The sequence below is a fragment of the Excalfactoria chinensis genome, chromosome 5 (genome assembly GCF_039878825.1).
Source record: "Excalfactoria chinensis isolate bCotChi1 chromosome 5, bCotChi1.hap2, whole genome shotgun sequence".
Taxonomy (NCBI): domain Eukaryota; kingdom Metazoa; phylum Chordata; class Aves; order Galliformes; family Phasianidae; genus Excalfactoria; species Excalfactoria chinensis.
Window position 1 is genome coordinate 34,502,182 of NC_092829.1, and position 24,532 is coordinate 34,526,713.

General features: G+C 40.1%; 1 protein-coding gene across 2 annotated transcripts in view; it reads right to left on the reverse strand.

The window, feature by feature from the left end:
• The window catches only part of AMBRA1 (autophagy and beclin 1 regulator 1), a 123,592-nt gene that overhangs the window by 75,326 nt on the left and 23,734 nt on the right, over window positions 1–24,532 (reverse strand). For both annotated transcript variants that reach the window (XM_072338664.1, XM_072338663.1), the window contains exons 8-9: window positions 16,881–16,967; window positions 10,078–10,260 (exon numbers count right to left, since the gene is read on the reverse strand). In XM_072338664.1, the coding sequence (XP_072194765.1) occupies window positions 10,078–10,260; window positions 16,881–16,967 (270 nt within the window). The remainder of the gene's footprint in view (window positions 1–10,077; window positions 10,261–16,880; window positions 16,968–24,532) is intronic.

Genomic DNA, 24,532 nt, shown 5'->3' on the forward strand with positions numbered 1-24,532 from the left:
TCTTTCAGTGTGTTTGCACTGGTAAGATTCCTCTGTAAAAAGTCCCAACAGCTTCCCTGCAAAAATAAGTGAAACCAATGTGTCACAGCAAGTGCTGTAACAGGGTTGAAAAGTCTCCTGGAATATCTTTTGCTGTCAGTGCACTTGCAAAAGCCAGTGGCACAGGGGAACTTATGAAGAAACAAAACCAGACTAGTTCGTCTGAGGAGGAAACCTCACCAACAAATGGTCAACAAATCTTAAGGGTCTGGCCCAGAATTCAGGTTACAGATAACCTGCTTAGACCCCAGCATGGGATAATCCAGAACAGCAACACAGAATCACGGAATCACACAGGATGGAAAAGACCTTAAAGAACACTGAGTCCAACCACAACCTAACCATACTACCCTAACAACCCTCCGCTAAATCATGTCCCCAAGCACCACATCCAAATGGTTTTTAAACACATCCAGGGATGGTGAGTCAACCACCTCCTCTTGGGAGCCTATTCCAGTGCTTAACCCTTTCTGTAAAATAAAGACTTTTCTTCACATGTAGTAACTCTGCAACCACATTACTAACTGAATGGATAGAGAAGATAATCAAGACCATAAGGTAAAAAAAAGCTAGGTTTTGCTTCTCAATCTTGGCAACAGTAATTTTTAATATTTAGAAATTGTTGTATTAGGAAGTGAAATTAAACACACAGCATGGAATTTCTAATGCAATCTGCTGGTCTAACCGTTCCCATTGTAGTCAACATTAAAACTCCCGCTGCCTACATTGCCAGCAGAATTAGGTCAACAAGGACCATTTTGAAACGCCATTTAATTACCTGAGCCAGTACCAGTAAAGTCACACAAGCAGGGAAGAATCAAATTATGCCAGACCAAGCCAATTGTTCCATATTTTTGGCATTTTATAGCGCTTCATCTGATCAAATTTAAAATGCTAAATCAATTTCTATTGCAGAGGTTTCTGCACTTCATTCTGATGCTAAATAACTGGTAAAGTGGCATCTACAAATATCTTGAAGGGTTGGCAGTGGGTTCAGTTATACCATCAATGTAATATGAAGAAAAGCTTTGTCAGTACTTCAAACATGAGGCATCTCCTCACACTTGCTAGTAGTTGTTTAAGACTGCAGCAGGTTACTTCAGAGGAAGCAGCAGAAGGGCAGGAGTAGCATAAAGACCATACTGAGAGCTTAGAAGACACTACCAAAAAGCACTACTTGGCTTCAGAGGCTGGTCAAAACTGACCCAGGTCCTTTACAGAGTGCACTTCGGATATCAATAAAATGGCCATGAAGAAGAAACAGAATGTGTGTAGTTCACGGGGTTCTCTGAGGATTTGGATGGGAAGAGATGATGACTTATACTGTGAAGGGCATACTCACAAAAGCTGCATAGGATGATGAGATAAAGCACATTATGTTTCATCAAAGGTACAGAAGCATGAAGGAGTGTGGGGGGGCACATTATGTTTGCTAGTGATTCTAAGAACATGTCAACCACTTCCTAGCACCGCTACTGGTAAGAGACATACAGAGTTGTGAGCACAATGACAGTAAATTAACTACTGGCTTTACAACTGAGAAGATCAAGACATCAGAAAATGTTAGGACTTCATCTCTTTTCTGCCTGATCTTGCAGGCTCCTGAGCATCTCCAGCAAACTGGGAAAGCTAGAAGCTTTTCTAGGAAATAAGCCTCTCAAAATTGAGAGGTAAACACAACATAAATAAAACCCTGACGTTCTCAATATTTCAGCAAGAAACACAGAAGATGAAAGTCACGATGCAAGTTGCTGTAACTCTGCAGAAAGACACAGCAGCTGGAATAACATGTCCTGGATCAATAAGATTTGTCTCTTAAAAGCATGCAGTTTCCACCTTACAGATGTTATTTTACTCACAATCCTTAAGACTTAAAAAAATTGTAAACTCAACACAGAAAATGGGGACCATCCTACTTACAACAGAGGACAACAGCATCTTACTTAAAAACAGGAATATGTTTAACAGAAAAGATCCAAGACAACTTCTGAGCTGAGACTTTTTCTGTATGTAGGTACAAATAGCTAAGCACGGCATACCGAGCATATTAAAAAGGGTAACAAATACCAACATTCACAGACTTTAAAACGATGTAAACTTTGATTTAAATGAGCATTCAATCACATAAAGATTAAAAGCATAATTTCTTCTAGCTGTCTTTGAAAGGTATTGCTGAAGCACTTAGAACAGAAGAACACAATACGAACCAAGAAAAATTAAGCAAAAAGAGGCATATGCTACACTAAGAGCTTTTCCTGGCACTACATGTTTTTGGACCATGGGACAGACTCCCAAACATAACAGTGAAAGTCCAGCAAAATTGAGGAATAAAAATACTAAAGAAACTGCCAACAGCAATGCTGTCCAGCTGGAGAGGTAAGAACTAGAAGAGATTATTTAACATAGCTACTTAATATGGTAATTGATGAAGAAATTAGTTAAGTCACTCAAGACATAGCACCTTTCCATTTTCCTATGTTCTTCTGAAGGCTTAAATGTCAGTCAAAGCAAGCAGGTTTGTTGTTTTTTTTTTTTTTTTCAAGAAAAGTTTCCTCTGGTGTTCCAACATATTTATCAACTAAAACTTCCTAACAGCAATGGTACTGTAGATTGCTGTGTTACTAATGGCTCTCCTGTCTAGAGGGAAACAAAACCTCCAGCCTTGATTACCTTTTAGAGGGCCATTCTGAGGGAAATGTATTTACAAGATTAAAAATGGCACTTCAGAAGATGAAGTGTTTCAGACAAGCATCACATAAGAGAGGATTTGTCACCCGGTCAAGAGAAATAGCAGCACTTACCTGTTAAACACTGAGGATTAATTACTTCAGAGAAACACTAATTTCAAACCACAACAAAGCCCTCTTATCTAGGAGCAGAGCAGGTATCCAGTTGACTCTATTCTAATCACCTCACTATGTGATGAACCTTCAAACAGATGACACCTTTTAGAATAAGGTGTTATACCCCATAGCTACATTGAACCCTTATAAAAGAGAAACAGAGTCTGGACAGAGGTAGAGAATCCCTACACCCCAGCCTAGAACTGGTACTGAGGATACAACTCTATTCAATGTTTTATTAATAAAGAGAAAAAAAAAATCATCCAACATTACAACTGTCTTTCTTTGGAGACCCCTTAACTGGGCATTTTCAAGCACTTAAATGTGAATATGGGTAGTGAAAGCATCACTACAGCTAAGTAGTATAACTGGTGTTCATTCAATAGTTCGTACAGCAAACACTAACAGCTGTCCCATTGGACTTCAGTGCTGGAATTAAGCACCTAAAGCAAGCACTACATATATATATATATATATATATATATATATATATATATATATATATATAATAGGACACGTTGACTATTTGTTACAATCCAAAAGATTAATGCAGTGAAAAGACAATACAGGAATAAAATAGCAAAGGGACTGGCATGAATGGGATGGTGTTATAAAGAGAAAAGTGCTCAACCATCTCTGAAGATCAAAGCCTGCAGGAAAAACTCCACAAGGGAGGAATCTCCAACCAGAGATCCTTTCCCAGTGACGGTCAGCCCTAAAATGAGGTCTAAGAAAGGTGCAGACAGGCTCCACCCCTTGGGGTCACATTGCCTTCACCTGTGCTCTGAGAGCTAACGACTTCCTTTCCTCAGGTGTTCAATCAGTGGGTCAGGCCATGACTCAACAGTCATTACTACACTGCTTTTCCAAGAGAATTACAAATGAAAACATAACTGCACAGTTAACTATCAGTCCCACAGGTTTGCAGAAAGCTAACCACTGCCTGCTCTGTACAGTCAACAGCAAAAATTCTGCCTTAATCACTCTCATCAATACCAGACATCATTTACCAGGTGATCTTGTTTGACTTAAGAGTTTCAGAGACAGAAAATAAAGGCAAAATGAAAACAAATGTAACTTCAGAGTAGCTTAAGCTGCAGGAGAAACTCAGAAGGGTGAAGGATTCAGTCTTGACATGAAGACTGTTTCAAGAAGCCCAGGCAACATACAGTGTGGGATATGATGTGAGCTTTTCTGGCAACTGTCACCTTCCAAGAGGCATTCGTTCCTTTACCACCCTGTTATGAAGATGCTTGCCTTGCTGGAATGTGACTTAATGGTAAAACAGCATTATACTGGAGAGGTTAGCAATATCCTGCAGTGCTCCTGCAAGGAAATAGTCAGTGCCTGTCACTGCATCCAAGCAGTATTATTAGACATTAAGACCAAGATAAGGAGAATACAAAAGACTGTCACAAAAGATAAAGATAAAAAGAACAGGGAAAATGAAGCTGCAGGCTATTATGAGCAGATCACAAGCCAAACTAAGACTCTCACTAATCCTTGAAAAGTGAAGTTCAAAGAGTAGGTTCAGTATCATTCCCATTCATCCAGGACTTGTTAGCATTCTTAGCCTGCAACTGTGTTTAAGATGATGAATATAATTAACATAAATTGCTGTGTATCTAGAAGCAACATCCTAGCGCTAACTGCTACAGAAACTTATACCAAAGTGAAGAACAATTAATGTGACCATCAAGCTCCAACCAGTTGGCACCAAAAACATAGATAAATGGGCTCCAGGAAGAAAACAACAACAAAGGCAGCTACATGCAACAAACAGTAATCCTGTTTTTTTTCTTTTATATTTATCTCTGAACTCAAGTAACAAAACACTAACAAGACCATTATTTGTAGGTGCTCACATAGGAGAGACAGATGACAAACTTTCCAATTAAGACTTCCAGAAAGAAATTACTTTTATTTCTGCAGCTTTCTGGTGAACCGAAGATCCTAAAAATCTCATTTCACCAATACTTAAGCAACAAGCACATATATGTTTTCCACCTCCTGTCAAGTGTTTTGTTAACCTTAAACATAAACATCAGGATAGCAACAGTAAAAAAGAAAGAGGAGTATAAACATTGTTACAAACCGCTATGCTACTTTTCTATCACCACACCAAAATACTATCAGCTCATCTTTACTACACTGTATCAGAACCCAACACTTGGCATCCCATCCACCTGGATGCGACGTGGGAGAAGCTACAGTCATCTTACCAAGTAGCCTTCTTTCTTACCTCCCAGATTCCCTACACTTCTCACAATGGAACTGCTCTTAGTTGCTGTCTTGGAGCTGCAGATCAAAAAGCTCCATGCTTATCTAAAATCTCACAAAAGCTTTAGCCCTTCTAAACAATCTGTTCCCCTCACAAGAAAACTCCAGTCCTACTTTTCAGAGCTCCTTCTGAAGAAGTTGAAGGCTGACACTGGAATTCAAAAAGCACTCTGAATAAATTAATGCACAGTGGACAGGAAAGCAGCAGGTACATTGTGAACTGATTGCATTTCTACAGATTAGCATGCAAATTTTTCATCGTAATACACAACTCCCTTCCCACACCCAATTTTCATCATTCCTCTTGACAAGCAACAGTGAGAAGAGTCAAAAGCCTGAACTATCCAAGTGACACTCTGAGTTACCACACTGCCATGGCCACTGCTCGTCCCTTCAGGCTTTTCTCAGGTAATATCACTTCAGACACAACTGCTTCCAGGCAGCTCTTAATATTTTCAGGTATTAAGACATGTCAAGCTTTCTAAAAAAACATAATAAATGATATTTTAAATTAAGAGATTCTGAAGGAAGAGTGATTGCCTGGTTATCTTGCAGAAGTATCTTATTAGCCATGAACTTTCCTACTTTTTATATAAAAGTTCAACCAAAACACCAGCTCCAAGCAGAGCACTGGCTATGACAGAACACCAAAACAAACATGTCACCTACAGAAGAGGGGAAAAATCTAACATATCACTCTCTAAAATAATATCATGTTCAAGAGAGTAAAGGTGAGACATACTGACCCAATAAAGCGGCAATCAGCTGGCAGACTTCAATTACCCAACTTTTTAAGACAAGAGACTACTGGAGGAACTTGGATTTGCCAGTTCTAGTTATGGCAGCATCAATAATGTAACTGAGAGTAGCAAAAAACAGACATGGTGGGCTCTTACACACTTATGAAAGGACCTCTTCCAGACTCCCATTTGAGAAGTCTAGGTCCAGAAACACCATAAATAAAATGATTTAAAGCTGACAAAAAAAAAAAAAGCTAAATGATTTCACCCTGAATCCTGTAAGCTTTCCATAGGTGATTCATCACTTCCACTAAGCAAGAGCCTGCTCCTACAAAAACAGAGTGCCCATTATATTCTCAGCAGAACAGTGCCTATGGTGCTCATATTCTCTGTCTGGGTGCTCTGAAATGTCTCAAAAGAAATAAAAAAGACAAAGCACCAAAACAAGTTCTCAAGGTCTGGGAGGTGAAACACTTCTTGTATAGAGACAACACAGGAAAGACCTTTCTATCTGTGACAATGGAACAACTGAATGCCCAACACGCATCCTTTTGAGAAGAACAAAAAAGGACAAAAGAAGAAAAAGCCACAGATGTTTAAGTAGTATTAACTCTAAGATCCTTCAAAACTACATTCTACCAGGTAGCCTGGCCTCAAAAGCAGGAGTCAACCACAGCCACACCTTTAGCCCCAGCTTGAAAGCCTTCACAGAACTGAAGGATTTTTGAGCAAGGCTTCCAGACAAGGAGGTATACTGTACTGTGTTATCTGCTTTTCAGCAGGCAGATAAAAAACCCTGTATTCCTTCCCATATTTGCAGCAGAAAAAAAAAAAAAAGTTACATGAATGGAAGAAATTAAACTGCAGAAACAGCTTCACATAATGATTAGGGTGACTGATTTTGAATTGCATACAAAAAAAATGTGATATCCCTGGAAGCACAGCCTCCCATATTTTAACTGTTCCAGAGTAACAGGCTCCAGAACAGATCCAGTCAAACTTATTGAAGAAGTGAAAATACAGTTTAGCTCCATAAATCTAAACTTACTATGTGTTTCAAAACAGAAGACACTCAAAAAGACCTTGAAATTAGCAAGTTCAACATCTATGAGTGGTCTGCAAAGAATCTATTTCCACCAGTTATTTTGGAAGAATGAAGTGATGTCATTCGCCACTCAGAGACTCTTACTCCAGAATACAAGAAACATTTTCATTTTAGCTTAGGATTCATAGAATGTTAACCTAAAAACCCACTCATATCAATTTATCTGTTAATAACCTAATATTATAGTCTGTATATACAATACAGTCTGTATAAAATACTTTCTTGCAGACATGACTAAGTTTACAGTTGTCAGTTGTATTTAATAAGAACTGAGATGACAACAGTGACAGGTTAAACACAGGCAGTGCATGTAGAGAGATAACATCTTATTAGATCAAATAATACAGGTATAGCTTGTCTCCCTCCTCCCTCTGCCCATAGCAGCTGGTATAATAAAAGGATATTACTAATACCTATGAAAAAAAACCACTCTATTTCACATACTTAGACCAAAACTACAGCTATCACTACCACAAATAAAATATATTTATGAATTAATTCAAATGAGATTCTGGAGAAACTGCAGGCATTCTGAAGGAAATGAAACCAAGATACTGATGTGCAGGGCAAGAGGCTTTAGCTTAAATTTATGGGCTATGTGCACACAGACAGGACAGAGGCCAAGGCTACTTTGTCCTGCATACTAGGTCATAAGGAAAGCAAAGCTGAAAAGTCTTAACAGTGAATCCTAGAGGAAGTGAATCCTCAGAAGCCCAAAGAAGATGAGGGCCAAAGATGATTTGTGCAGAGTGCCTACCAGACACGTACTAGACTTGTTCCTTGGCCACAGCTTTACCTTTAGTAAAACCAACTGGTGTTTAATGCTACCTTCACTTTTCATTTTCCTGGATATCAAGAGTTAAGAAGAGAGAGGATTTACCAATTGCATTAATCAGTTTAGAAAGATAAAGCACTGAGGGAAATTGCTATGGCTTTCACATTGAGAGAAGTTCATTAGATACCAATAGAAAAACATGAGCTGCATCCAGCAATACAAAGAAACTCTGTAACGCATCAGATCATCAGAAGCAGAGAAATTAGCGCGCCTGGACCATGGTGTGAAAGAAACATATGACTCTGCTCAGGCAACAAGTAAAAAGCAGGGATACAGGAGTCAAAAGGAAAAGAAAGAATTTTGTGCAAAACATTTCATTGTGTAGTCTCAGCAGAAATCAAATGAGTCAGGAGACAAGTTCCAGCTCAAAGAACCCTGCACAGCAGCTCCCTCTAATCAGCCAGGAGAAATAATGAAGCAGAGAAGGAAAAAAGACAATGTCTTGAATGCATAGACAAGAATTCAGTATGAAACATTCAACCAACAAATTCAGCTACTATACAATAAGGAATGAGCACTTCTCTTTGCTCAGTATGAAATGAAAGACAACCAATGAGTTTGGTTCACTGAAGTGTTCCCTGACTGGGTGCTCACACCATGTGAATATTATCTGCAGGGGAACACACTTCTCTGCAGGTATTTGCCTGGCTCTGTGAATGGAGACTCTACCAGCTTTTCTTTTCCCAGCAGAACAAATTGCCTTGGATGAAAAGAATGGAGTAAAATAAATAAAGGTCTATACTTCTGAGGTGCCCGCTTTACAAAATTGGCTCAGCAGCCAGCACATTTCTGCTTTTCCAGGCCAGAGTACTGCTTTAAAAAACCTACTAGTCAGTGACTCTTCTGCATTACCTTACCTCCCTTCATTTTCATCTTACACAAAGCCACAATGACAGGGGAGATACTGATTTACCTTATACTTCTCAATAACTGCTGCAGCATTAAACAACAGCTTCACAAAACAACACCCAGGGAAAAAAACAAACAAAGAAACCTATTCTACCACCACTTGAAAGGAATTAACGACTTGCTTTTCTGGGAGCAGTCTTACCAGCACCCTTCATAAAGGACTTCATGTTGATACAAAGAGCATGCAGCTTTAGCATCATGCCATCTCAAACATGTGCAAATGCAGCAAGCAAACAAGAAACTTCTGACAACAACGAAGTTGACAGCATCCTCTGCTGGTAGGAAAAACGCAAAAGCCCAGATATATGAGGGGCTCAAAGCTCCTCTCAAAGAAACGCAGCTCACTACCACACTGTCTATATGGACTACTTTTATAACCATGTTCACAATCCTGTGTCGTAAGCATAATATACACAAAAGAGGAAAAATTCAGTGAAATACTTAAAATACCGAGGGAAAAGTCTCCTATTTAAAAGGAGTGACTGAAAGCAGATGAGAACAGTCATTCTCTTTTCTTCCAAAATTCATTTTCAAATAAATGCCTGAGCTTTTGGTTTCCATGCCGTCCAAAAGGCCTATTATTCTTTTCCCATTTATTGGAAAGGATTTGCTATAAATTTGTTCTCTGGGATCACTTTGGGTATCACTAAAAGTCCAAAAGCAGATGTTGGAGAGCAGACTTAAAAGTCTGTCAGGAGAACTGCTCAGGAAGAAATACAGTGGCTTACAGAAGTGCAGTTCTAAGGTTAGGATGCAGAGCCATTCCTCATTTTGACATGAGAAGCCATTTGCTCTCCTTGCAGGAAATTAAGCCTTAACACAGATTCACAAGCACAAAGTCTTCCAAAAATGCAATCCCAGAAACTTCAAGTAACCTGACAAAGTTGCATAGATACAACAAGTAAAAGTAACAGAACATGCTGGCTATTTCCAATAGCCTTAGACTGCAGAACTAAGTTCTGCAAAGCCTCCTGGTTGTTCTTGATCTGTCTCAATATTTGAAAGCTCTAATATATTTTTGGCTCCTCATCAATTTCATGACAAAACAAAATTCTCCTCTCCTTTGTTCAACCAGTCCTTTAAATCTGGTTGAGATAGAATTATGTGCCAAGTTTGCCTGAAGCCTCTTTCATTTTTCATAACAGAAATGACAAGATCAATTTGTAGCAACCTGTTTTCATTGAAGGACTGAATGAATGATCTAAACTTAACACGCTCCTACAGGAGGCCTGAGATGTCTTTGCTTGGCAAGCAACAGGAAGCCACAAAGTGGTCCTTTGCTGACAACAGACTAGCAAGAGGGCAAGACAGCATATGCACACTTACTCAAAATCTTCAAATTCCAGGTCATTTCCCTCTACAGATGGGCTTGAGTTCTCTGAAGTGGAAGAAGAAGAGGAGGAAGAGCGGAGACGGTTCTGCTGGTATCGCATGGATCGTTGTCGAATACTGTCCCTCCGAGAAAGATACTGAATCATCCTCTGAGCATAATATGCAGCAGGAGATAACCTGAGCAAGAGAGAGATACAGACAGACACTTGTTACAGAAGCACAGAATGACAGCTAACCTTGCCCTTCTTTGGGAGCTCCAAGTTCCAGGATGGTAGCAGCACATCACAAAACAGGCTGGTTTTATTTTATCCAGGACAGTGTAAATTAGTAAACTAAGTAAAACTACTTTTCCCTTCGTACATTTCACTCCTACATCATTCTTCTGTTGTGCATATATGAGCACTACAGGGTACCTGTAAACAAAAACTTAAACTGCAGCACAGATTTTATTATTATTATTATTTTATTTTATTTTTTAAGAAGTCTTTGGAGTCCATTCTTTCATTACCAAATCACACAACTAATCCCAGGAACCATCACTGGTAATAAGCAAGACTGCTTCCAGTCTGAATGCACAATGCTAGCAATGCCAAACAGCATAAGCGCTCAAACAGCGAATCAAAGTGGTGCTGTCTTGAGGGTACTTCACAGGAGCAGCACAAAACATCAAGCACATAATAAAGTAACACAGCTTTATATACTTTGTAACCCAAATGGTAAGGATTTCATATAAAGACAACTTCATCAGACCCCCCTAGATGTTCTGAGAGTAGTGCTGTGAATAAAACCCTGCACCCCACCTTCCTCTGCAATTAACTCTTAACCCCTTCACAAGTATAATTTGGCCTTTGATTGCATCAGCCATCACGTACTAGTTATTACCCAGTTCCTTGGTGCTAAATGCGTAAAAATACACTGCTTTCCCACCCTACGAACATCCACAACTTTTAGTGAACACTTTCTGCAGCACAGTTACTCAATATTAAAACATGAGAATTGAAGAATCGTGTCTCCCCCTTTGAGTTAGACTTGAAAATAAATTTAGGGAAAGGGACCAAAAAAACCCCAAAACAAACAAAACCAACCCTCAAAAACTTAAGACATTAACATGCCTATTCCTTTAACTTCTAGCTCTCCCATTCCGTACTTGTTTGACTTTCATCTTTTTCATCAATGCAAGTTACCAGACTTTATTTTCACGACCCTGGGATGTACTGATCTCCTTTTCCATAAAGGCATCATGAGCAAAAGACCAATAATAGAGTCTACAGCCATGCTTTTGTCCACAGATAAAAGTCTGAGCAGCTTTTAACAAAGAAAAAATGAAACAAAAACTTAAGTAAACAGTAAATTCCAGACAGTAATATAGAGATGAAAATATACTATTTTGCAGCCACACAGGAGGTAGGCTTTCCACTTTTTGTGAACACTATCTATCCTCAGAACAGAGCTGCAATGTGAAGTCTTTTCAGAATAGACCTCACTGTCAGCTATGAGAACTCTTAAGGCCATATTCACTCTCGCTCTGACCACCACTACAAAGGTTCACTGAGTTACACTACAACTAGTGTCAAAATGTTAACTCAATAATCATCTCTTGATAACATGATTGTTATATGGGCTAGACTTTCTTCTCTGCCCACTCATCCCAGAGCTGTGCTGGTTCTATGGTGATGTACTACGAGTAAGATGAATGAATACATTTACATCCAGCAGCATGAGCAGCAAACAATCAGACCAGGTCTGACAAAGTGCTCTGCTAATAACCCTACAGCCATATTTCACTGGAAATCTATATTTAATAGCATTTTGAGAGATTGCTCCCTATAGCAGCATGAAGAAGAAGAAAAAAAAAAATACTAATTCTCCAAGAGATTGATTGTTATTAATGCTGTTTTGACTGCAGACAATCATCAAGTACAATCAATCTCCCATTCCTCCATACATTCAGGGCGTATAAGCAAAAGAGAAGGTGATGAGAAATAAGTGGAGACTAAGAGATGTCCCTCTTCCTCAGTGTAAGCTCCCTACACACTACCAGGCTGCTGTTTCTTTAACTTTGCTAATATGTAGGCAGACTAGAGGTTATGGGGTCTGCTAAGGTTCTCAACAACCAGCAAAAGTGGTAAGGAGAACCATATACATGAACTTTATTTTCGATGTTTCCTTTGTCTTTTACACATTGTTAGATGAGTTAAAGTTGTTCATGCTTTCAGAATGTAAAAGACTTGGCTGTACATAGCATTCCTCTTTACTCTCTTTACTCCCCTGAAAACTTATCGGGCCAAGAATAATTAAAAAAAAAAAAAGCAAGGCTTTACAGAAATGCGCATATAAACAAAAAGCTGTTCTCCCCTCCGGCCTTTTGCATAAGCCAATGTCTCTGCATAAGCCAAGGAAATAAGTCTACAGCATAATATGTGCATATAGACAAAGAAATGAACACGGGCACAAGGTAACACTAGAAAACATGAGCAGCGGTCTCAGCAACCCAGAAAGCATAATCATTTAAACCTTTTTCTTTGTTAATTGCTCTCCTAGGGAGATTTTTACAGAAAGACATGAAGAATGAATTCTGCAGACATTTAGTATTCTCAAGTCATGCAGCACATCACAAGAAAAACACAATGATTCCTGTTTGAAGGACATGAAAGAATAAGCAATAAAGACAGGCAATAACAGATGACTAGCAGCCAGATTCAGCTTCTTGGCAGCCCGTGGCATGCAGAATGGATAGACAATGAAGAGGATTTCCAAAGGTAAGACAAGAAGCTTAAGCCTGATACACAGAAAGAACAGTGCAAGTGATAACATACAACAATGTAGGGGAGAAACATATTCAAAGCAGCAGGCTAAGGAATTAATCTTTGCAGATGAGTGCATGCATAACAAAAAATAAAAAAAATTAAAAAAAAAAATCATATTTGTCAGGCTGTATCAGCCTCTGGAATATGGTCATGACACAAATCAGAACTGAGAACCAGCATAAGGGATTTAACTGTCCTGAAGGGAGCAGAATGCTGCAAAGCAGCATAAGAAATACTGGTTAACATTGAAAATACCTCTTCAGTTCATTCAGCTACTGAATACAATTGTAAATCAGTCCCTGACTGCAGCTCATCTACCAGCTGGCTGAACACAAGCCAATCACAGCAGACTGCCATTTATTTCCCACCTAAGCTTCCAAAAATAACCAATGGCAAAGCACAAGCAGAGTTTATCCAGTAATTCTTAACCCAAGTTTGCATCCCCAGGACAGTCAGCCGTATCTGACAGCACCACGGGACCAGAATTAACCTAGTTTCTTAGGTGACTGGACCCTGAGTACTGAAGCAGATGGTTCGGAGTACAAGAGATGATGCTGCCACAAGTAATAGACACAGAACAAGGCACTGAGTAGGAGAAATGCTGCTGTGCAAAAACCAGAATCAAACAGCTTCTATCTCATCCAGCAGCTATGTCATTGAGAGATGGGGTTTTCTCTGGGTACCTAGTGCTGCAGGCTGGCCAGTGAGAAGAACTGAAGTAATGTGAGGATCTGAAAGAAATGTTTTACTACCACTAAGTTCAAGTATCTTGCACTAAATAGCATCATGAGCATTAAAGAAACAGCTACTGCATCACACAATGTCATCAGCTACAGTCAGACACCTGAACAAGCTGGACATGTTTACAGAGCACATGAAATATTTTAAACAAAAAATGCTTCTCTTCACCTTCTCCCATTGTAGTGGCTTCAGAGGAAGGAAAAATAAAAATCGCAAGAACTTCAGCCAAAGGATAACTACATACAGCTGCCCAGAATGACCACAGCAAGAAACTGCATTCCATGTATGTAAGGGCACTACACTGCTCTGCAGACCTCCAAGCTCCCTAATGTCTCAGAACAAAAGACACCACTCATCAGCTCTAACTGATCTGATGACTAGGATATTCACATTGCTATAACTCATGCCTGTGAATGTTTCTCAACCAGAAGACTTTTTAAAAGTGGTTGCCTGGCTGGTGCCATTGATTTCCTTGGTGATTACTTCAGCAGCATACCACCACCTGAAGGCAGCACTGGTAACGGACACCAGCTTTTAGTTGCCTCCATTCCACTTCAGGCTCAACTCTGAAACAACACTCAGGCTTGACAATCTGTCAACCTAAGCATTTCTTTTCCAGCAACTGTTTCAGAAGCTTAGATTTTTCTAGAGATGCACTTACCAACCAATCCCGTGTTCCTTTGTATGGGTTGTCTGGGAGCATCTTTTGGAATATCTTTATTTAAAGTACTATTAAGAGGTGTTCTTTTGATGCCAGCGCTATTTGATTCCTTAGCAGCTTGTAAGATTAATATATCTGACCTATGAAGAATAAGCTAAGAGTCAAGATGACCTTAGAGATGTTCAGCAAAGCCCCTGAGAAAATCGGCTGTAATCCACACCTGAATATATAAGCCTGAAGTAACTTCAAAAATATCCTTCCTGCCTCACTCTTGACCTAGGCTGTTCGAATGCAGTGCCATTACAGAAAGGAGATGCTGAAACACACAAACACAACTGAAAATAAATTCTTCAGAGCAAGGATGGAGTTAAAGGAAAATAATCCATTGGAAATAACTAGGTCTTGAGGAGCATAGATCAAGTTTGCTGTCTTTGTTTCTCTTTCTCCAGTTTTGTTGTTGTTGCTTTGATAGTTTGTTTTTAAGTTCTATCTTTCCTGTTACATACTTATGATGCTACACAAAACTCAAATACAGTAGCATTCCATTTATTCACCTCCCTCCAATTTCTAACAAGGTCAAGTGACAATTAAAAAGATTCCGCTAGCCCAGCACACCAGCAAGATTTATGAAGGAAAATAACTCATCTCACTGCACTCAGATTTTCAGCTCACACTGATTAATATTACGTACCTCATTCTCTGAAAAAGATGAAGTGACACTGAGTGGAACAAATTAAGCCTCTTACAGGTTTCAATACTGGACCGTTCTTTCTAAGATCCTTATAAACTCACACTACTATACCTTCTATGGGATTAAAAAAAAGGCTGAACTTTCACATGAAGAATGCTCTATCAGTTCAGAAATAGCTTCAAGTATAAAAATACTTCTGTCAATGCTCCTTCTTATGCTTATGTTTCACACAGTCATCCCCTTTTCATACACTTTACTGAGCTTCATCATGGGAGAGATCTGACAAAGGAGGAAAAAATAAATAAAATTGGTAATCTAAGCAGGCGCTCCTGCTTTTTTGCCTATTTAAACTGTAATTCCCGAGAGCAAGAAGCATTTCTTACAATACCTGCTCAAGAAATTTGCTAAAAATCAAGTAATCAAGAAAATGCTGCATTATGCATTCCAGAGAATAAGGACTGGTACATTTCCAGAAATGTAACACATATTCACAAACTGACCTACATGTAGCAGTATCCTTTTACTAACGTTTATAAAATACCATTTTCATCTGTCCAGGTGAATCAATCCCTTTACCTATAATTTAATCAATATTCATCCAGAAAGCTTTTACATTTATCAGCATTGCTCTGAAACTCAGTTGACAAGACCATGACATGTTTTCCAATGACCTCACCTATAGGTAGCAGGCTTTACCTTGCACCTCACTCACAGACAGACTCACATCACTTCTAAGCCTCTGAGCCATCTTCACAGAGCAAATTTCTTTACAGTACATGGAAAAAGACATAATACTTCACCTCTATAAGGATTTACTTATACAGAGTCAGCAAACAGTTGCTTACTAGCATAATCATACTGTGGTTAGCAAGCAACATCGCTTCTTATTTCAAAATCTGTACTCGAAGTGTTGTCTGAATAAAAACACAGTTGTTGCCAATGTAGAAAAGAACAAGAGGAAACTCCTCCAGCAACTTAGATATTTAATTTTGATACACTGCTATACCCATATTATTCTATTATACGATAAATTCTAGTTGCCTTCAATTCAAGCAATTACGCCATAGGTTCCTTAAGAGCATAAATGTTTAAAATTCACTGAAATGTTCTCATTCATAGCTTCGTTAAACCCAACTAATGAAAGCTCATTTTGCCATTAGTTAGTTTTTGAAAGCTTCCATAGCTGCTTGCAGTTAACAATTCTATCATCTCTTCTGACAGAGTCTGTGGGTCACAACATCCCATCTGTTGCCTTCTTAATACACGAAGTGGTAACTGCAAAGATTGCTTCTTTCCATTTTTGATAACTCTACCATGTTTGCTTTTTCTAGTCTTCTACAATACTCCCACCTCTTCTGGAAATTAAGCAGAACTACAGGTGTTTCCATGTCTAATGTCAGTGATTCATGACTCTTCAGATATAATTGTCAATAATTTGTTCTCAGTTAAGTATACTTAACATTCTGGTCTCTCATACAGATACACTTGTGGAGACATTTCATTCTTACAAGCACACTGCCTGCTCTCAGCTGTCTTTACTGCAGTCTCCCTTGCTTCCAAACAGACAATTGCTTTCTTCATTATTATCTTTTTGAGAAGATATTTCTGATGCATTCACAACATCTCATTTACTGTTGGACCTGTTTGCCACCTAGTGTTCTCCATCCCAAATGATTTCAGGAATCCTTACATGCTTACCTCAACAGCAATTTCCTTCTCATTTCCTCATTCACCTCAAGGCCTAACGACTTTTTCCACATTCAGTTTGATCTCTGTCCCTAAGAAAGTCAGTAGGGAGGAGATGGGACCTATACTAGGATCACTCCCAAAGGATTCAGGGATATTTGTATTTTTGTCCATGAAACTGAAATATCTTCAAATTGCATTTAGATCTTACCTGGCTGGATCTGGATAGATTGGATGTTCCCGGGACCCTGCTCCATCATAGCGAGATAACGAAATGAGGGAAGACTCCAGCAACCTCCTAAAAATAAAATTAAAAAAATAAAAATAAAAAAAAATTGAAGTCCTATGAAGTCTCTTCTGTTTATGTCCTACTTTCTAAAGCCTCTTAGAACTACTTCTATCATTGGTGCAGAAAATTCTGCAACATACTAAATCACTGACTGAAGATGTGTTTTTGTCACATACCTATACAAACAGTAGCATCTTCACCATACAGAAGAAAGAATACCTCAAGTAAGAAGAGTCATCCCAAACTAACTACCAAATTTCAAGAGAAGGATGCAGATGTTATTTCTCCTTTGGAGACAAGCTATCCCAATTTACCAGATCCACAAAACCGGCTAATGAGCATGGGACAAAGGACACAGTTCACAACAGAGACTAAGGGCACTGTTGGCAAATGCTCACAATAAGATACGTAGTCTTAAACTCAGGGCTCAGGAGGAGGTTTTTGGACACAAAAGTATTCATTTCCTCTGTATCTTAATCAGTTACTGGGAGAGATACGAAATATTCACTCAAGAAGTAAATGTATGCAAATGCAGCCAGACAGCTTGAATACGTGAGAAGGAAGTCTGAGTCATTAAGGCAGCAGAATCGAAGTATATAGCAGGAACATGTCCTCCACCACAGCTTCTACATGCACCTCTATGAAGCTTCTTGCCACAAAGCAGAGGATGACATTGTTTCACAGCTGACTCATTCCAGCCCGCTGCAGCCATTACATTAACACTTACAAGAAAGATGATTTTGAGCAGGTGTGGAGAGTTCAAAAATCAACTACTAAAGTTTATAAGGCGGCTGAGTTTCCTTTCAAGTCCTTTTGCCTTGGAGCTCCTGCTAAATTCTGTTTTCCAGTCATTGTAAATCAAATGAAAATTGTTATGGTTTGAAAGTCAAGGAGATCTGACACCACATCTGTTCTACCCACCCCCCACACACTTGGTGAGAAAGGTCTGAATCCATCACAGTCTTGGCCTCACATTCATCCTTTGTAGTTAGCATTTGCAATGCAGGACACCAAACGTCAACACAGGAAGCAGGATGGTGGACCAGATCCACATCCAACTTCCCATTTCTGGACAGCAAGTCATAATATCACTGAGAGCATAAGCCTGCCCAGAATTTCTCAGGCAAGCACAGCAGGAATGCAAATAACACATGTAATTCTGACGGGAAGAGGGGTAAGTCCGCTACTGGGAGAAACAAGATAGATCTGGATTGCCTTCCAGGAATAAGAGAAATGAATAAAGTCTTCAGTTTCAAATGTTAAATCTAGAACACAGGGAGAAGCACGAGACTTCTCCAGCTACTCAGTATGCCCTGACTGCAGAGACTCAGGGCTTGCTGCAAAGCACTGGGACTTCACAGGAGGTAAAGAATCCTGTTCACTCTGGCACAAAGCTTCTTGGAAATTATCTGTCTTATTCAAGAATAGTTATTAAATCTGTTATTGAAATGAATTAATTCCCCAGGTCACTGAATCTAAAGTTCTCACCTTCAGCACTGCTAGATATTGCGAACCCCTTGGCTCCCCAGAAAGTTACAATACTTTAATACTGGCTCATCAAAATCTCTCTCCCACACCAAGTACATAAGTCCATACATAAAAAAGCAGCCACTCCAGAAATAATGGTACAGTAGTTTTAAACAGTAGACCCTACAACTACTACAACCCAACAGTTGCAACACAGAGAAACAGCTTTTATTGCTTCTGAAAGGCAGAGGTGGATGACTGGATGATACGTCACAAGCAGAACTGATACCTGCAATGTTTTGGTGGGATTTTTTTTTGGTCTGCTTTCATGAGCTGCTTACACACACACAGCTCTCCCAAGTCAGCAGCCTGCAAGCATCCTACTGACCAGCCCCGTCTAATCTCTGCACAAGCACTTCTCTCCAAAACCCAGAGCAGTTTATTCTGAGTCTGCATCAATAGCTTCATGTTCTACAGATGATGCTTCAAACAAAACAACAAAACCAGGAGCATTTCCTTGTTCTGTGTCCCAAGCCCAAATGTGCAGCAAAGTTTATTGTGTGGACACCCACAGCCCACATCCAGCCCACGCAGCATCATGCACCCCACAGCCCAGCAGCTGGTGTGTAAGGGGAGGCTTACAGCAGCCTCTTTTAGAAGGAGGTACAGGAGCCATGCTTCGCCCTGCAGTGACAGCAGTCCCATGCATGCCAAATGTGGAGCTTTGAGCAGAAAGCAGGAGCAAGGCACGCACCGCAGTACCTTGTACCTTGGGATAGTCGTCCCAAGAGGCATTCCACTTGAAAACAGAGTTTAGACCCTATCTGATCCTTTAAATAAAACATGAAGAGCCTATTAAGTGTTACTTCAAGTAAAACATAAACCAGCAATTGACTGAGCCACAGACTGACACCCAACACCCAGTTATCCAGGTAAACGGACTTCATATAGGCTTCAAAGCCATGTGATTTTACTTCATCAGCTGGCAATTCCACCCCACTTAGCAACAGGAGCTGTTGAGGGATGACAGATGTGCTTCATTAAGTGCCATCCATAGGATGCACTGAGACTGTGCAGAGTTGAACAGTCTCAGTTAACACTGCCCTTCAAGAGTCTTCCAAGCCTGCCAGCACCAAAGACACCTCCTGCACTACATCACAGCAAGGTACACAAGCCACTTAGTAATGCCACACTGAAACCACGTGGGTGATGATAATTCTGCTAAGAAACCGCTAAAGGTTGTGGATTCTTAATTATCCTACAACTGTGCCCTCTCAAATTACTAAGAGCAACAAACAGGTGGAAATCAATATACACAGTAGGAAAAAAAGCAAAACAAAAAAGGCAAAATACAATCTCCTGAGATACAGATGGATCTCTGCACTTAATGCTCCCAAGAATAACAAAATCTGTACTAAAACCTGAGTACTGAACACAAATAACATCTATTACTTAACTAACTCATTCTAGACTAAGCTCTTGAGGCTCAAGTTACAGATTTGAATGCATCTGGTACCAACAAATGGGTTCAATAATAGATTCACTGCTATAATCATCAATAACACGTCTAATTTGATATTGGTAGTGTAACCTACCGTCCCCAAAGAAGCAGCAAATTAATGTTTTTAAATTAATTCATGTGGCATTCTACAGCAGTCTTAGATGCTGCATTTGCAGTTTTTGCCACCCGAAGTCCCACAAGGGGCACAGAGTGCATGTTTTCAATAAGTCCAGGGTTTAACACAGCCCAGTAGCCTACCAAAGTAGACATTACTCAGGTTAGTAGCGATTTTATTAAGGAGTGTAAAGACAATGCACAGACAAAACAGCAGCAGTTACAGGAAAGCACTAGCCACTAAATGTCTAACTACTTCCAACAGAGAAGCATGCAAAGAGAGAACAAAAATACACATCTCTTGCACCTCCGTTAGAAACATTTCAGTAGATCGTGTCTAACGCCCAAATCCTTTCCGGAGCTCACAGAATCCTCTTTCTCTCCTGCTTGCTGCACGCCCTCACCCCCCCAACTCCCAATTTTTGCTACCCAGATATATAACAGGTTAACACTAGGCTCTGTACAAGCAATTGCTCCACTATATCTGTCTAGACAATATGAAACTGTCACAAATGACATCTAAAGTACAATTAGCAGAAAAACCGCAATTTCCACTCTCCTCCCCCGCTCACCAGGAAAAAAAAAAATCACACATTATCATCCTCCAGGTTGTCAGTCACTGCCACGATGATGAGAATTAACTCTGCTCACCCTGGGAGATGCTTCTGGCCCAGCTTGCTAAATTCGGAGGAGGAGGATTGCAGTTCTTTGTCAGTTTTGTTATTGTTGTTTTTAAAGCTACTACAAGAAGATATAAACTGCCTTTTCATCAGCACTGGTGTCTCAGCAAACGTCGTTTCCATCAGACATCAGAACTATGAGACTGCCACTCTCTATGCACTCCATTCACTCATGGCTGCAAACAGCAGCAATCATTACTGTAGGGGAAAAGGAAGTGAAGGCCAAGCTACAGAATGCCTTCAACTAAGAGCATGAGGGATAACACGGATGTGCTGAATGCTACAAATGAAAAAGGAAAATTTCTCAGGATTGAGGCAGCTGAATGCCAGAAGATGCAGCACAAGTGGGGAAAAAGTTAGGATGCAATCTCCTCCAAGCACATCAACTACCAGACTGTGCTATACTCCCTGGGGGCGAGGATCACCACTAAAGCCTCTTGGGACAGAATGATTCATCTAGGCAAGCTTTGAAAAGATACTTAAATGCAGCAATTTAACTTCTCAGCGACAGTTTCTAGCAATATGCAGTTCCCTACACCAAATCTTGGATTTGCTGTCACAGCACGTGCATTGCTGAGCAGTGCTTCCATCCAAACACAGAGGGAAGGGCTCTCCTTCCAAAAGGGAGGCACTCACACAGCACCGAGGCTTTAGTCTCCTTAAAGCCAAGAGGTTGTTCAGTCAGCTTCCATCCTCCTAAGCAGCTACTGCACATGAGTGCCTTAGTTTTTGCTGGGATGGAATTGTTTTCTTCAGCATCCAGTATGACTCTGTGTTTCTGGTTCTGGGAGAAAAACAATGCTGATGACACACTGATGTTAGCAGTTGCTGCTAAGCAGCGCTGCACAGAACCAAGGCAACTCTCAGCTATGGACACAGGCAGTTGGGAAGGAACAGAATTAGGACAGCTGACTTAATCCAGCCAAAGGGATATTCCACATCATATGACATCATGCAGAAGAAGTTCTGAGGGGGGTGGGAGCTCATCTTGTGTTCTTCCACTGCTTGAAGGTTAGCTGGGCATTGGTCAGAGAGTGGTGAGCAATTGCTTGTGTATCACTCAAACAAGAACAACCAGAAGAAACCAGTGCAACAAAGCATGCTAAGGGCAGCACACACTCCCACCCTTCACATGGGCCCAGCCTTCAGCCATGAAGTAGGCCTAAGACAGCATTTCCTAATCATCCCTCGAAAGAGTACAATGACAATTCTAGCAGCTTCTGTGAACTTCCTCCTCTGGTTCTACATCTCCCCTGGTTTTAGATTCCCTGCCACTCACTGAGAGGTGCTGTTACAGCACTACACCCACACCCCTCTCTCAGCTCTCTGACTTACAGCTAGTAGTCAGCTCTCTCGAGCAATTGTCCGTATGGATCTGTTCCTAATGATTGCAAAAAAAAAAGCAACAGTTTAAAACAAGAGGAGGATAACTGAAAGGAACCTAATGATGGTGCAACAATCAACAGAAAACAAGAAAGCTGAAGCATGAAGACAGATGAACAATCTCCATCTCCCCAACTGCCACCTGCTCTCAAATCCTAGGCTCATTTATTAGCTGCTAACAAGTCCAGTTAATTCTTGAAGATCACTTACAGTCTCAGTAGAAGATTAGAAGCGGGGCTATGATGAATAAAAACCTAATCCAACCCAATCCAATGGTTTCATTTCTTTTCCCCTTTCCCTTTTCTCTGACAAACAGGGACAAATCATTTCACCAAAGAACTCTGTACTGTCTTGCCTAATTTCAAAAAAACAAATGAAGTCACATATGCAGAATCCATTAGGCATTTTTTAGTCTTTGTAAAACAGCAAAACATTATTGCTATCACCAGTTTCATATTCAAGCTTAAAATAAAAAAGCAATCAGTGTGCAGTTTTAAAGATTGCCTGAAAAGATGATTTCTAAAATTAAGTCCTTTATAGAATCAACTCTGATACCTCCAAGCTCACATTTCTAGACTTGTTTCAACTTTTGCATGACTGTGCTTAGTCATAGCAAGCTTGGCATCAAGACTGAATTAAGACAGATCACAAGCAGATGACTAGAAGCAAAGAAATGGTCAAACAAGAATATGTTTTTCTTGTGACAGTTATAAGCTCCTGCAAGATATGACACCTAGATAAATCTGAGATATCCCTCAGACAGGACTGATGAAAATCTAAACACTCACCTGGTCTCACAGCTGTGAGTTAGCTCCTCCAACCCCTCGTTCATATCTGTGTTGTGCAACTTCTCCTCCCCAGTAAAAAGCAAGAGCTTGTGGCTGCCATCCTTACGGTATCTAAGCACCACTAGGCATTCTTTCATTCATATGGAGTTTAGGTGATTTTTTTTGGTTGTTTGTTCTAGGGGAGAAGAGTTACTTAATATAGTGAATGCCCCTTAGGGTCTTCTTTCTTTAGGGAAAGGAGCAAACAGTGACAGCAAAGATGCAAACACAATCACAGATACATTCCGAACACGGTCTTTGTACAACACTTTGGTCTGCTTGGGAGAAGGGGTTTGTGCTAATTCTGATGGGTGGATGAAGACAGATGACACCCTTCCAGTGTGGCATTCTCAGAGAAACAGAATCTATTTTTCTGAAGGAGAAGCAGGTTGTATATGAGACAGAAATTCTTGTGAAAAATATTTTCTCCCTTGACTGACTCAGTGTAAGAATTCTGTAGAAAACAAGTTTTAAGCATTTTTTAGAAAACAGACAGCATGTCAGGTGTCCAGCCAGGATGGAAATGAGTCTATTTGAGAAAGAGCATAAGGAAGTTACAAGACATAAAGAACTGCAGGTAAAAGTACAAGAAGTAGAAATAGATGTTTGGATTTGAGTTCTTTTAATCACGAGGCAAGGAGCAGACAGTTTCAAGAACATTTAGCTGTTCTGCATTTAACCAGAAGGTAATACTACACATTTGCTCTCTGTGTAGGAACTTCAACCTCCACTTACCACCAGATGCCACAGGAGCTACACAGCACCTTTAAGCTCATCACAGGGAAGGTCAGTGGCTCTGAGGAAGATGATGAATTCTCTTAAGTGGACCCAAAGTCACATTCTTAATCTATTATTTCACCTGCTGACAAAGGCCATGCATCAGAACAAAAGATGAAGGACCATTACACAGAGGTCCTCATCACACAGCACCCAAGGAACAATTAATGTATTATTTCAACAAGCAAGAGGAAGCACATATACATGATAGACATTAAAAGGGTCAAGAGCAGCTACAACAGCATTGATTAGTTTAGCAGTAACTCTCAGGAAAAAAAGAATGATGAAAGATCCTATACTTATTTTGCCATCTCAAGACTTGGGGTGGAGGAAGGAATTCACACAACTTGAGCTACTGCACATGCTGTTTTGCTCTATAGTAGCAGATTTATAACTGTGTTCAGGATGGGACAAGCCAAGCTGAAGACAAACATTCCTACGCAGACACTTACCAACATGTCATTATATACTGGAAATACAGCCAGAGACCAGGTCCTAGTCATCATGGCTATGAAAAAAGGCCTGAAAGCATGGCCAGAAGATAGCAAACACACTGAACTCCCTGAGCATGCAGACCGCTTTGTTCATCTAAGGGCTCTTCTACCTGCCCTCACACTCACAGCATATGTCTTCCAGAACAAGGAGAATTTGAGATCGCGACACCACAGATTATGAGGACAGCAAAAATCTCTACATAACCACGCACACAGATCTGCGTCAGCTTCTGGGATAATTACATAGGACTCCCACTTCTCCATAGGGAATTGAAGAGGAGGTATCTTTCTTGAGGGGGCAAGAACCATACTGTTATCTCTGTAGGTTTCT